The 14,796-nt window shown below is 34.6% G+C and overlaps 1 protein-coding gene across 1 annotated transcript in view; it reads right to left on the bottom strand.

The window, feature by feature from the left end:
- Window positions 1-14,796, bottom strand: part of LOC143229000 (vesicular glutamate transporter 2-like) — a 67,684-nt gene that overhangs the window by 25,311 nt on the left and 27,577 nt on the right. The window contains exons 3-5 of the mRNA XM_076460602.1: window positions 12,660-12,778; window positions 12,319-12,433; window positions 9,772-9,859 (exon numbers count right to left, since the gene is read on the bottom strand). Of these exons, the coding sequence (XP_076316717.1) occupies window positions 9,772-9,859; window positions 12,319-12,433; window positions 12,660-12,778 (322 nt within the window). The remainder of the gene's footprint in view (window positions 1-9,771; window positions 9,860-12,318; window positions 12,434-12,659; window positions 12,779-14,796) is intronic.

The raw sequence follows: 14,796 nt of genomic DNA, 5'->3' as shown, positions 1-14,796 counted from the left end.
CTTACCTTGTTATATGGATCACATTTTGATGAATGAATTTCAAGAACGGGATCAAAAGTTTACCACGATAATTGATAAAAAACTTACTTTTTATCAGAAAAGAAAACATTGTTTCCTAACTATGATGAAAACATTTATTGAAACCGCTTAAATCTCAGGTTTCTAAAACTAGTATCTTTCATTTTAATTACTGTCAGTATTTCTTTACTTTCAACGTCTCGCGATCAAACTGCCTCGAGAAATTTCCCTGTAAGCTCTATAATAACATTTAAAACATCGATGTTCAATTGAAAAGAGATGATTCACTATGTATTAACTTTCTACCATCTTTCTCCCCTTTAAATGTAAGATTTCAATAGCATATTGGCCCGGCATGGCCAGGTAGATAAGACACTCGACTCGTAACCCGAGGGTCGAATCCCCGTTACACCAAACATGCTCGCCCTTTCAGCCGTGGAGGCGTTATAACGTGATAGTTAATCCCACTGTTAGTTGGTAAAAGAGTAACCTAAGAGTTGGGGGTGGGTGGTGATGACTAGTTGCATACCCTCTAGTCTTATACTGCTAAATTAGTGACGGCTAGCGCAGATAGCCCTCGTGTAGCTTTGGGCAAAATTCAAACCAATAGCATATTAAGAAAGTTACAAAATATGATCGAACTTATGAGCGTGAATTACAGAAAAACAAATCATTAATGTAAAAGTTATAAAACTTATTCACGCTTATCTTTTAAAAATTGCTAATTTGTAAGAAATTTTACCGCACTTTGTTTTTGGAAAAGTGCATATTTTGTTATTACTTGAAAAACATTTTTTAGACTTGAAGACAGAATTATCTGAACGGACAAGTTATTTGTAGATATCATGTAAAAAGACAAACCATGTCAACTACTTGAATTAAAATCTTTATAAACAGATCTAGCGTAACGTTAACGATACGTCAGAAAAGTTAGCTTTGAAAAGGGTAATGTGACATCTCCCCCCTCCGCAGTAATATTTTATTATATTAATACAACTGGCTAAAATAGAGGGGGGGACATGTTTCTTGTATTTCGGAGAAGTAATTACGTGAAATAACATTGGGTTTATATTAAGTTTTGTTTATTATAATAAAATAAAATAAATGGTTTAACATAAACAAAACGTACTTTACTTAAATTTGAAATGTAAGTATTACAACTTCCTGACATACGCAGTAAAGATGAGGTTTAGAAGATATGACAGGGACGTCAGTTGTCCTACAAACCTTGGAAAGAATCACGCAATGTTATAAGAAACACGTAACTACAAGTAATGATAAACGTAGATACTTGGTTATTATAAAACTATAATATGTATTGATTCAACATGTGAAACTTTCATGTTAAACAAATTTCGAGTAGACCTAGAGCTGTTATGTATTTGAGCATTATTTTCGTCCGGCTGTTTTTCAGCAAAACGTTAGTAAGAAATTTGAACCAATTATGAATTTTCTTTTACTGACAGGTCATTTTTATTTCATTCCAGAAACGCTAACCTGAAACTGGAAGGTAGACTTTCAAGAGGTATATCTTTAAGTCGCAAACTCTTTGGACATTTTAAATACAGTTCATTGAAAGAGATTACCCGTAGCTTCAGTGCTTCTTCCTTCATCGTTGAATTTCAATCAACTGTCTTTTGTTTGTTTGTTTTGTATTCTGCCGTATCCTAATATAACGTACCAAAACCGTCATTGAGTTAATTGTATACGAGTTCTATATTCATTAAGAATATTGCTCAGACATGATTGTTGCATGGTTATATACAAGAATCAGGTCACTAAATGATTCGGTTTTTATGTATTTTCTTCTTCCTACGTACTCTTTCCGATTTTTATACTGAATCGTTATCTAAATTTCTGTTAGATAACCCTAAAAATTCTATACTATCTTGATGTGAATTAAGATACGATGTTTATTAGTGTGGTGTCTGTGTGGGTGCTTTCCAGTGGCTCAGCAGACTGTAGGCTTATAATACTGAAAACCGGGTTTCAATATTAGTGATGGACATAGCGCTGTCAGCCCTTTGTTTAGTTTTCTGTTTAACAAAAAACTAAAGTAAAACGTTTGGTGCTAAGTAAAACTGAATTACATGGATCACCGTGTCAGTAAGAGTTTCAGTACTTCAGAGTGTGTAAAGAACTAAGCTAAAATGCTAACCTCCTATTATCAAGTTACAACGTCTCTTCCGTCAGATTAATTCTGGTATTTGTTTTCTAAATTTTTGTGCAGGTGTTCTGCTCTTATTTTGACATTGTATTTAAACAAATGTCGAAAGGTCGTGAACCTGTATTGTATTAATCCTTTCACCAGGAAATTTATGCTGCTTGGACCCCATGTTTAAACCCCTAGAGAGGGGGAAACCTGCCTCAGAGGCTGGAGAAAACGCTCACACGTTTAGGTTGAATTTTGTTTGTAAATAAGAATTTTCTTTGACCTTGTAAGGTGTTCGCGTGTTAAAGAAATTCTTACTGGTCACATCTCCCGGTCCTGAATGGTCAGGCGGTTAGGGCGCTTGACTCTCAATCTCAAAATTGTGGGTTCAAATCTCCCTCCCACCAAATATGTTCCCTTCCTTTCAGCTGTGGGGCATTATAATGTAAAGGTCAATCTAGAAGAGTAGCCCAAGAGTTCTGTTTTTACACTACTAAATTAAGGAGATAGCCGTAGTGTAGTTTTGCTCGAAATTCATAATAAACCAGACCCACGTAGCCAAAGTCTCAATAAAATTGTTAGTTGGCCTGTGACTGCACGTATTATTTATACATAGGATGTTTTGACATGTCTTTTTACTCACATTTACTTAGCGAACAAATCTCAAACATCATACATAAATATAGGATCACAGTCTGAGTAAATCTCAAAACACAATTCTTTATTCTATGAAGCCTAGTCCGATTCTTCGAATCTCACCTGGCCAGGATTACTGATGAGGGGTGTAATTCCCCGAAATATTGACAAGCGGTAAATCGAATAATAGACTATGTTTCATATTTATTTATTGGTGTCTTTTCTTTACTCTTACTGTTTCAAATTATTTTACGTTTTACGAATACTTTTAGACTTATCTGTCGGACACCAGTGTACTTAAATATTACACTAGCCTTTCGTATATGTTACCAAAGAGTCTAAGGTAGTTTTATGATAGAAAAATCGAAAGATTTAATTTCAAGATTTTTAATCTCCTTATCAGTTTCATATTAAGTTCATTAAAAAATTGTAGAAATCAAGCTGGAAGTGAGAACGGCAGACCAGTAAAGTGAAATAGATGTTTATCTATGTTTTTGCCTTTAACTTTTGAGAAAAATATTTAACCCTAAAGGTATATAAAAATGTTTCAATTTTTACGATGAACTGTAAGAGAGAAAAAAGAGAAAAACCGTGGAATATAATGACAATTTTTAATACATTGGGAATTTGGAAATAATACAAAACTAGCTTTTACAGAAGCTTGGGCGATGTAACAATATTTGAATTATATTTCTGAAACTTTGGCAATATAAGATAATTTGAATGATACAAATAGTTAGAGATTACATAAAACGTGGGCAAAAGAACAAACTTTACGGGCATTAAAGATTAGAGCAATATATACAAAAATAACTAATATAAAATTGGATAAAAGGATGATGTTGAGTGATATAAAATCTTGAAAAATAGAAAAAAGTTGAATAATATAGAAAGTTGGGAAATACAACAAACGTTGCCTGACGCAGAAACCTATAATTCTTTTGAAGCTCTAATAATTTGAGGATATTTAATCAAACTTATCGTCTCCAACGCTGTAGACACATGGAAGAGACAATTAATTATTCACGAATTTACGAACCAAGATAATCGCAAGTTAAAGCTAAAAATATGAAAATATACTTCCATTCAAATCATCAACACATGATGAAATCAACCACAAATTTTTATTTTATCTGCGTAAAGTACGTAAGATTACTTTTACAAGCAAATGCGCAAATAGGGTTCTCGTAACTGAATTTATTTGTTGGCTCAGGTGAGACTTATACGAAGCAAGTTACAGTTAATAAATACCAGTTGTAAAATATTGATTTTCAATATCTTCTTCGAATCCTCATACATGAGTACACGTTAACTTTAAGAAAACAGTAAAAACGTTTGATAATTTAACCAAACTAATTGTGGCTAGTTTAAGCTTGGTACCATTATGCCAACTTCACAAGTTCAATTTCACGTGGCCGCAACTGTTGGAGACAGTACGTCATTGAAATTAAAGTACTTTGTAAGATACTACCGATATAGTGTGAAAATAAATTACAGGTTTAATGTGTTCGATGATTCTTGCACATAGAATGTATGTATACTCGTTAGAGCTTGCATCTGAAGTCTATCATCTAATCGTATCAGAAATCGTTCTGTTTTGCTTACTATAACAGTTCTAAACATTTTATGCTTAATACTCAGAAGTATTTTTTTCATGACATGTGTTTCACACTGTGAATCGTGTGTAAAGCATGAAAAGCATTGTTCATCTGAATCTGAACTGTGATGTTTGTGTCAAGTTATTTTATTGTACTTAATAAGTTCTTACAGGTACTTAATACTTGTACTACGCCTAACTACTTTTTTCTTATTAATGTGTTATTTTGTATGAGTATACATGATAAAGATGCTGAATTGTTATAACCCTGAAATTACTAACTTGTTATCATACTCTTCACTACCAATGAGTGGAATACACTTATTGCATCATATTGAGTATTTGTGTTTTGTTTCACCTGTTAGAACAATCAGCGTGTAAAGAACTGACCAATGAAGTCCAGGGAACCTAATGACAGGCCCTCAGACTCTGAGGGTCGCGTGTTCGAATTCCCGTCACACCAAACATGCTCACCTTTTCAGCTGTGGGGAATTATATTGTGACGGTCAATTCCATTATTCGTTGGTAAAAGAGTAGCCCAAGAGTTGGCGATGGCTGGTAATTTACACTGCTAAATTATGGACGGCTAGTGCTGATAGCTCACATATAGCTTTGCGCGAAATTCAAAACAAACCAAACCTAACGATAATTTATGGGACCATTTGCAACAGCGATGATAGTTTTTGGCTTAGACTATTTTGTATGTCTCATACGTAAAATAAAGTCATAAACCATTAAGGTATTTGGTATATGAATATATTAAAAAGGCAAAAAGGCACATTGTTAATTCTAGGGTTAAAAAAGCACACGAAACGTGCTACGGCTGAGCAAAATAATATAAACACCTCGCCTTTAAACTAGAAGTTGTGTTGTCTCTAAGAGACGAAAGTGTAGTCATATAATAATTAAATTGTGCATTACATCATTCTGATCAGTTTATCTGTATACGAGTAGTATATTATTAGTTAAATGTCATAACTATGTCAAACCAAAAGAGTCTGTGAGATTTCCAAAGTGAGATTATTATAGGTGAACGTCAACTTGAGACCTCAGTGACATAAACGCGATGTTTGTAATATTAGCAACATTACCTTGCGGAGAAAAAGCTATACAACATATTAATGGAAAGCTGCACTTGGAGTTATCTCGATAACAATTTAAACGTTTGGTTATTAATCGAATGCATCAAGCCAAAACTAGTTTTGTTTTGGAATCCACTTACAGTGTGATGTAACGTTCTTATTACTTTGTGTTAACTTAAGAGTGTTATATTCTGTGATATTGTAGTTTTTGAGTAAAAGGTGGTCTAGATCTATTGATGAAATGGTAACTGCCACTTCTTTAGAGTATAGTCAGTAGATTTTCGTCTAGTATGGAATAATTTATTTCAGTCTTTCTTTTTTTCCCGAGAAGAAAGCCCTATAGAGCTTTAACAGGCTAAATAAAATGTATAGTTTGTGAGAGTAAAAAAAAAGACAGTAACAGTGTACAACACAATGCTTCTCAAGGTAACAACAAAGTCAGAGAGATGTCCTGATGTAGCCCTGCCATTTAGTCATGGGTAGGATGACCATTGCAAGCCAATTCTGATGGCAGTGAAACTCTTTACAAGGAAATTAGTTGAGGTGTCTCCACCATGTAGTCATGGGTGAAATGATTACTTTACACCAATTCTGATGGCAGTGAAACTTTTTACAAAGAAATTAGTTGAGGTGTCTCCACCATGTAGTCATGGGTGGAATGATTACTTTACACCAATTCTGATGGCAGTGAAACTTTTTACAAAGAAATTAGTTGAGGTGTCTCCACCATGTAGTCATGGGTGGAATGATTACTTTACACCAATTCTGATGGCAGTGAAACTCTTTACAAGGAAATTAGTTGAGGTGTCTCCACCATGTAGTCATGGGTGGAATGATTACTTTACACCAATTCTGATGGCAGTGAAACTCTTTACAAGGAAATTAGTTGAGGTGTCTCCACCATGTAGTCATGGGTGGAATGATTACTTTACACCAATTCTGATGGCAGTGAAACTTTTTACAAGGAAATTAGTTGAGGTGTCTCCACCATGTAGTCATGGGTGGAATGATTACTTTACACCAATTCTGATGGCAGTGAAACTCTTTACAAGGAAATTAGTTGAGGTGTCCCCACCATGTAGTCATGGGTGGAATGATTACTTTACACCAATTCTGATGGCAGTGAAACTCTTTACAAGGAAATTAGTTGAGGTGTCTCCACCATGTAGTCATGGGTGGAATGATTACTATACACCAATTCTGATGGCAGTGAAAATTTTTACAAGGAAATTAGTTGAGGTGTCTCCACCATGTAGTCATGGGTGGAATGATTACTTTACACCAATTCTGATGGCAGTGAAACTTTTTACAAAGAAATTAGTTGAGGTGTCTCCACCATGTAGTCATGGGTGGAATGATTACTTTACACCAATTCTGATGGCAGTGAAACTCTTTACAAGGAAATTAGTTGAGGTGTCTCCACCATGTATTCATGGGTGAAATGATTACTTTACACCAATTCTGATGGCAGTGAAACTCTTTACAAGGAAATTAGTTGAGGTGTCTCCACCATGTAGTCATGGGTGGAATGATTACTTTACACCAATTCTGATGGCAGGGAAACTCTTTACAAGGAAATTAGTTGAGGTGTCTCCACCATGTAGTCATGGGTGGAATGATTACTTTACACCAATTCTGATGGCCACAAACAGTGAAGCCCTGTCCAAGAAAATGACCTGACGTACCTCCGCCATTTGGTTATGAACAGAATTATCACTGTAAATCAGTTATAATGTCACAAGCAGTGGAACCGCTATACAGAGGAATGTCCTAATGTTCTTCCACTACTTCGTCACGAAGTATGACAATTATAAACCTGTTATGATGTAATAAACAATGGAACCACAATGCAGAGGAATGTTTTAATATGCATTCACCGTTTGATAGATGGTAGTATGGCCACTGTAAACCAGTTCTAAGGTCACAAGCGGTGAAAACACACTGCAGAGAAATCTGTTAATATACCTTTGTTGTTTGGTAGCTGGTGGTGTGATCACTCGAAACCAATTCAGATGTCAGAAGCAGTGGAACCACTGCACTAAATAATGTTCTGATGTTCCTTACCCAATTCATTACTGCTGGTATCACCACTATAATCCTGTTCTGATGTCACAAACAACCACCCCAGCTAAACTACATGAACCCTGCAGCTGTAAAACAAAAGGGGGGAGAGCACAAAATCCTATAGGGAGGTAAAGTTAGACTTGCATGTATATTAACATGTAGCTCTTCAACTGAATGGACAAACGTTAAGTATGATAATTACGAATAATAACGATCTTCGAATAAAAAGACTATTGTAAATGTATGTTAACCTAGTTCTACACTGCTCCAAACTGTACCTTATATTATACCCTGTATTCAAGGATTATGAAACACGCTATTTATTTTAATTGTCTAAATCTACTGTCGCTTAATTACTTTATGCTGCAAGACATTTAATATTACTCTGACTTTAAGCGCTAAAAACAGCTTATTTTGACGAATTACAGCTTTATTTTACTGCAATAAATAGAAGTGAAAATAAGTTATTTTATTTCATTACCCTAGTAGTAATATGAGTGTAGTAATAATAAAAATAAATAAAAACAAGTAATTATGCCAAATTTTTATCTATTTCGTACTTAAGAATAGTATTACAACATCAAAATTAATCTAAGTTATCAGTTTTCACAACAAAATATCTGTAAAGAATTTCGTTAAATATAAACTGAAACCGCATTGCATGTACTATATGTCTTTTGAAAGCTCCCTTTTCATTAATGTTTGGTCTACAAGTAATGTCTGTTAGTGAATCAGTGGAAAGTTTACGAACTTATAACAATAAAATCTGTGATTAGAGTCCCACAGTGGACAAAGCGCAGATAGTCCATTCTGTAACTATACACCAAAAAGACAACAACATGAAGGTATTTTATATTAAAAACACGTGACATCTAACTAATTATGTGATTGTTCTTTTTTGGAATGTACCAAAAAAACGGAATATACTTTCTATACTAAGTGCAGGAGCAAAAGTTTCCAGAACCGGGAACAAACGGTCTTAGCTACTAAACTACTATGGTCAGTTTTTAACACCAAGTTTTAAGTCAAATTTATACCAAGTACATTAGTCCTCCTTTCATTTTATTTTTTCATTTTATCAAAGATGTTACAAAATATTTGGTGTTGATATTTCAAAAGTATTGCAAAGTACATTTCAGTTGTTGTTATTTTATAACCTAACTTCTTAAAATAAAAGTACATTTTTGCACATGCTTTCTCTTAGCTACGATAAAATGTTAAAAGTAGAAGGAACAAAAAATAATGTATTTCTAGTACTTCATATCATTTAAACAACAACTCAGCTGCTAGGCTAGAATTTCATGTGGACAAAGTCCATTACGGATTTTTAAGGTTTGGCTTCCGAACTTTCAAACTAAGGTAGCTGCTGAAAGTGAGTCCACAAGATGTAAAATCTACTTCTCTTAATTTTTGTCAAGCTCATATCAGCCACGTCACCTGATAAATATTCAAATATGGCATTAATGTATCTCAGAACGGCTGGTATAGGTATTAACACTTTTATTGATAAGGAGAGAACAACGTTTCGACCTTCCTAGGTCATCTTCAGATTAAGAAGGTCGAAACGCTGTTTTCTCCTTATCAATAAAGTGTTAATACCTATACCAGCCGTTCTGAGATATATTTTATTTCAAATGGGTTTCTTGTTGTCAAGAAAGACGCCATTACCTCATGTACAACACGTTCATTCATAAGCTCCACGCTTTATTGCCTGCTCTCGTGGTGAACCAACTCCACGAGAAATAAAATGAACAGGCTTTTACACTGCTTTGACTAATCCTCATAAGATTCAGTGGTTTAAAACAATATATTGATCACAGTTCGCATTTTAATCAGCAATTCTTGAATACTCTAGGACGAAACGAGCATAGTTTTGTGTTTAGAAATGGAATGTTAAATATATATAATTTACCAGTGTACGCGAGAAATAATTTAAATATCGTAGTACCAAGGAAACGTGTCTAGAATACATGATAGAATACTTAGATATGTAAATTTATAACTCTAAAGTCTGATTTTGTAGGATTTGGAATTACTTGATGAAAAAAAGCACACGTTATAATACATGTGACGTCATGATCAACAAATAAGCAATGTTGGTACCGAAATAATATTGTTGAACCAAATACGTATACCAGCTTTGAGAACAGAATCTTTCCCTAACAAATAAAAAGACACTAATATTGAGAATAGATAAAGAAAACAAAGAAACAAATACTAACCACAAAAAGATATCGTAGACAAACGGCTTCTTTCAAGTGGTGGCGCCCAGTGACGCCATATCCCGTGGCATGCAGGGTAAGTCACTCCCTGTTACAGGTAGGAGACATTAATCCACTTATCTTTCTCATTTTATCTAATAACAAATAGTTCACAAAAGATTGAGAAAAATAACATATATTCAACGTTTTATTGCTCGAATACTTTCTATTTGAACCATTTGACGAATATGTTGCGATAAAATATTAAAAACGTTATTCAAACAACAATTCAATTCTATAGCTGGAATTTCACGTGGCCTTCTCTTGTTTCGGACTTTTTCGTTTTTTGTTTGTTTCAGACTTTTTTCGCAAAGCTTCTCAAAGAACGATCTTAAACTAATCTTTCCTCTACTTTTAAGCTGAGGGACTAGATAAAAGACAGTTAGGCAACAGCACCCATCGCCAACTCTTGGATTACTGTTGTCTTTCACAGTAGTTGTATTTGACGGTCGCTCTTGTGATGCGCTAACAGGCCCAAATTAAGGAACACGTTTCAAACACTCCGATTTCTTGTTTGAGGTTGGCGAAAGACATGAGGAGCTCAGTTATAAGGAACTTTACTTACAAAGATAGAACTTGGGCAAATACGGACCTGAAGTTTAAAGCAAGCATTTTGTCTAGTAATAATATAAAGACATGCAAAGAGTGCAGAAGAAATCACAATCTTACGAAGTCTACACTGTCTAGAATTATAACATAATACGAGGAATAAATTCGAGATCACAGACTTAGGAATAAAACGTTCATGATCAAATTAACGTTAAAAAGATGAATAATTAAGGGTTCCCAGAGAGACGGCTGTAAGCCTTCAGGTTTAAAGTACTAAAATCAGGGATTCGAATCCTCTCGGTGGACATAATGTAGAGTCCGATGTGGTTTTGTTATAAGAAAACACACGAATAATTATAACTTCCATCCACACATAATCACATTTAAAGCGTCATTTTATCTAATTTAAAAACCAATGAGGTTTAACTTATTGTTAATAGTTTTTCCATTTCAGTAAAGTTTTAGGTAAGCTGATTTTGCCAGTAATAGGTTTAACTGTATATTCAAATTACTGTTTTATTACTGCCCTGCATGGGCACGTGGTTAAGGCACTCGACTCGTAATCCAAGGGTTGCAGGCTGGAATCCCCGTCACACCACACATGCTCGCCCTTTCAGCCGTGCGAGCATTATAATGTGATGGTCAATTCCACTATTCTTTGGTATAAGAGTAGCCCAAGAGTTGGCGGTGGGTGGTGATGAGTAGCTATCTTCCCTCGGTCTTACACTACTAAATTAGGGACTGCTAGACAGATAGTCCTTGAGTAGCTTTGCGCGAAATTAAAACCAAACTTTTATTAAGAACAGAGAAATAAATACACAAAAACCAGACTTTTATTAAGAACAGAGAAATAAATATACAAAACCAGACTTTTATTAAGAACAGAGAAATAAATACACAAAAACCAGACTTTTATTAAAAACAGAGAAATAAATACACAAAACCAGACTTTATTAAGAACAGAGAAATAAATACACAAAAACCAGACTTTTATTACGAACAGAGAAATAAATACACAAAAACCAGACTTTTATTAAAAACAGAGAAATAAATACACAAAAACCAGACTTTTATTAAGAACAGAGAAATAAATACACAAAAACCAGACTTTTATTAAGAACAGAGAAATAAATACACAAAAACCAGACTTTTATTAAGAACAGAGAAATAAATACACAAAAAACCAAACTTTTATTAAGAACAGAGAAATAAATACACAAAAACCAGACTTTTATTAAGAACAGAGAAATAAATACACAAAAACCAGACTTTTATTAAAAACAGAGAAATAAATACACAAAAACCAGACTTTTATTAAGAACAGAGAAATAAATACACATAAACCAGACTTTTATTAAAAACAGAGAAATAAATACACAAAAACTAGACTTTTATTAAGAACAGAGAAATAAATACACGGCCTGGCATGGCCAAGCGCGTAAGGCGTGCGACTCGTAATCCGAGGGTCGCGGGTTCGTGCTCGCGTCGCGCTAAACATGCTCGCCCTCCCAGCCGTGGGGCGTTATAATGTAACGGTCAATTCCACTATTCGTTGGTAAAAGAGTAGCCCAAGAGTTGGCGGTGGGTGGTGATGACTAGCTGCCTTCCCTCTAGTCTTACACTGCTAAATTAGGGACGGCTAGCACAGATAGCCCTCGAGTAGCTTTGTGCGAAATTCCAAAACAAACAAACAAAACAAATAAATACACAAAAACCAGACTTTTATTAAGAACAGAGAAATAAATATACAAAAACCAGACTTTTATTAAGAATAAAGAAATAAATACATAAAGACCAGACTTTTATTAAAAACAGAGAAATAAGTACACAAAAACCAGACTTTTATTAAGAATAAAGAAATAAATACACAGAGTTTGACATGCAGAGTATCATTTAAATTAACTGAACTTTGATCCTCAACTATTTTTCCTGCTTTTTTGTAAAATATTGAATATTTACCTCTGCTAACCCTTGTAGAATTCGGACAAAAATAGTCAATCCTGGATGGACCGTGCAAGCCGTTGGCACTAGCAGGTTCAGTAAAGCAGACACACAAATTGCAGTGCCGAATATCCTGTAAAGTAAAGCAGACACACAAATTGCAGTGCCGAATATCCTGTAAAGTAAAGCAGACACACCAGTAGCAGTGTCGAAACCTTAAAAATACAATTAGAAGAAAACAACTTGGACAATTAAAAACAGTCATTCAAAATTTCATTTAAATTTTTGAGTAAATATTAAAACTTGGGCTCCAGTAAAAGTAAGGACCACAAAATAAAATCTAATTTTTAAGGTCTCACCTGTTAGCAGGGTATTTTGCTGCTAAAAAGCCTCCAGGAACTTGAGTTACCAGGTACCCCCAAAAAAAGGAAGAGTCGACTACGCCAATTGTCGCTGGCGACCAGTCAAATTCAGGACCCTAAGAAAACGTTTTTTTATTATGAAATACTGGCATTTATATATCAAACAAATGCATTAACTCGAACTTGACAAGTGTTTTGTTGTTACAATAGCCTCATATTAGGCAAATAGAACCTTGAACAAAAAGGTATATTCATCATAATTATTGTGTAAAAACGATAAACGACTTCAGAAAAAAAAGTTTAATAACTTGTACCTGACGTTTCGGTTTACACCGTTACCAAGGGTTAAGTGAACGTCACAGGTTAAATGACAGTAACGAGAACAAAATACAGCTGGAACAATGTACGCGATACAAGTTTAGTCGTTGATCATAGAACGAGAGAAAATGATAATAATAACATTAAAATAAATAAAATCAAAATGACAAAATTAATAATCATAATAGAATGATAAAGGGTCCAGGTATTCTACCTAGAAGAACATCTGGATTAAATCAAAAGTGATTCATCGTATTTTCTGATTAGAAAATTGTCACAAGTTTCTAAAATGTTGATTGTATGAGTGGTCCCATTGATTGTGTCTATTTTTTGGTTGTTTTTTTTGTCAAGGTTTCCAGTGGTACCAATGTGTATATTTGAAACGATTGTGTATTGAATGATGGAATTCACCTATATATGTGTCCGAACACTGTATACATGTAAGTTTGTAGACAGTGTTTCTAAGTATGCATGACTTTTTGAACCATAAGTCTTTGCAAAACACTTTTTGGATTTACGTCTAATGTCGTTATTAAAGGCTGAACGAGTGAGCGCGTATCTCTCAGATTTTTGTATGATTTTGATATTCAAACCTGATCTTCTAATCACTTGACGAAGGCGAATAACCAAAGGTTCGTCCATGAAGGAAACAATCCATGAAACAGTGTCTTGATGTTGTAGTTTTTTATTTGATGTCGTTTGTTAATGTCTTGTGAGACGGAACTGTGGATTATGTCAATAATGTTTCTTTGTAGCTAAGCGCAAAGCTGCACAATGTGCCGTTTGTTCTTTGCCAACCACGGCTATCGAAACCCGGTGTCGAGATTTGTAAGTCCACAGACATGCCACTGTGCCACTAGAGGGTTTATTATCAATGTAATAGTGCAACTGCACGGGAAGCTACTGAAAAACAGTAGTTTTTGAAGTTTGATCCTGGCTTGCGTCTTACCGTTCATGGTGTTACAAAACTTCTCAGTTCTGTTAAGTTGACTGATAACAACACCTAGTTTGACAGCTGGTGGATGGTGTGAGTTTGTTTGTTTTCAATTTTGCGCAAAGCTACACGAGGTTTACCTGCGCTAGCCGTCCATAATTTAGCAGTGTAAGATTATAGAGAAGCTAGTTGGTCATCACCACCAACTGCCAACTCTTGGTTTACTTTTTTCCCAACGAAAATGGGCTTGATCGTCACAGTATGACGCCCCCACAGCTGAAAGGACGAGCATGTCTGTTGTAACGAGGTTTCGAACCCGTGACCCTCACATTACGAGACCTAATAACCTGGTCATGCCGGGCCTCAGCGTGAGTAAAAATGTAGAATAATTGGTTTAGCGTGTCTTTACTAATATACAAAAATAACAAGTTTGCTGTTTACGACAGTGACTATGATATCAAGAAAGGATATAGAGTTTTTTTACTATTATCGGTATGAATAAGTGTATTATGTCGGAGTGTTTATTATTAAGGAATTTAACAAATTTCAAAAGAGAAGACAGTTCATGATTCCATACACCGAAAAGGTCATTGATATATATCTGTACCATCCAGTTAGTTCAAAATTAGTTTCCGCTGAATAAAAGCTAATGATTCAAATAAATAAATAAAAACAGAACCAACGACGACAGCCATGTTTTTGCCTAAAGCGATGCCTTTCTATTGTTTGTAGAGAGTTGAATCAAATTTGAAGTAAGTGTTGTTGAGAATAAATCTGAAAAAATTTTCAATGACTTCTCTAAGAATAACGACGGTAGTATAACAGCTGTAGTATAAGAAGATTCATAACCAAACTTATACGTTTTTCTATAGGAATGGAAAG

This window comes from Tachypleus tridentatus, chromosome 10 (assembly GCF_004210375.1).
Source record: "Tachypleus tridentatus isolate NWPU-2018 chromosome 10, ASM421037v1, whole genome shotgun sequence".
In the NCBI taxonomy this organism is placed as follows: Eukaryota; Metazoa; Arthropoda; class Merostomata; order Xiphosura; family Limulidae; genus Tachypleus; species Tachypleus tridentatus.
This window is presented reverse-complemented; position numbering and strand designations above follow the sequence as displayed.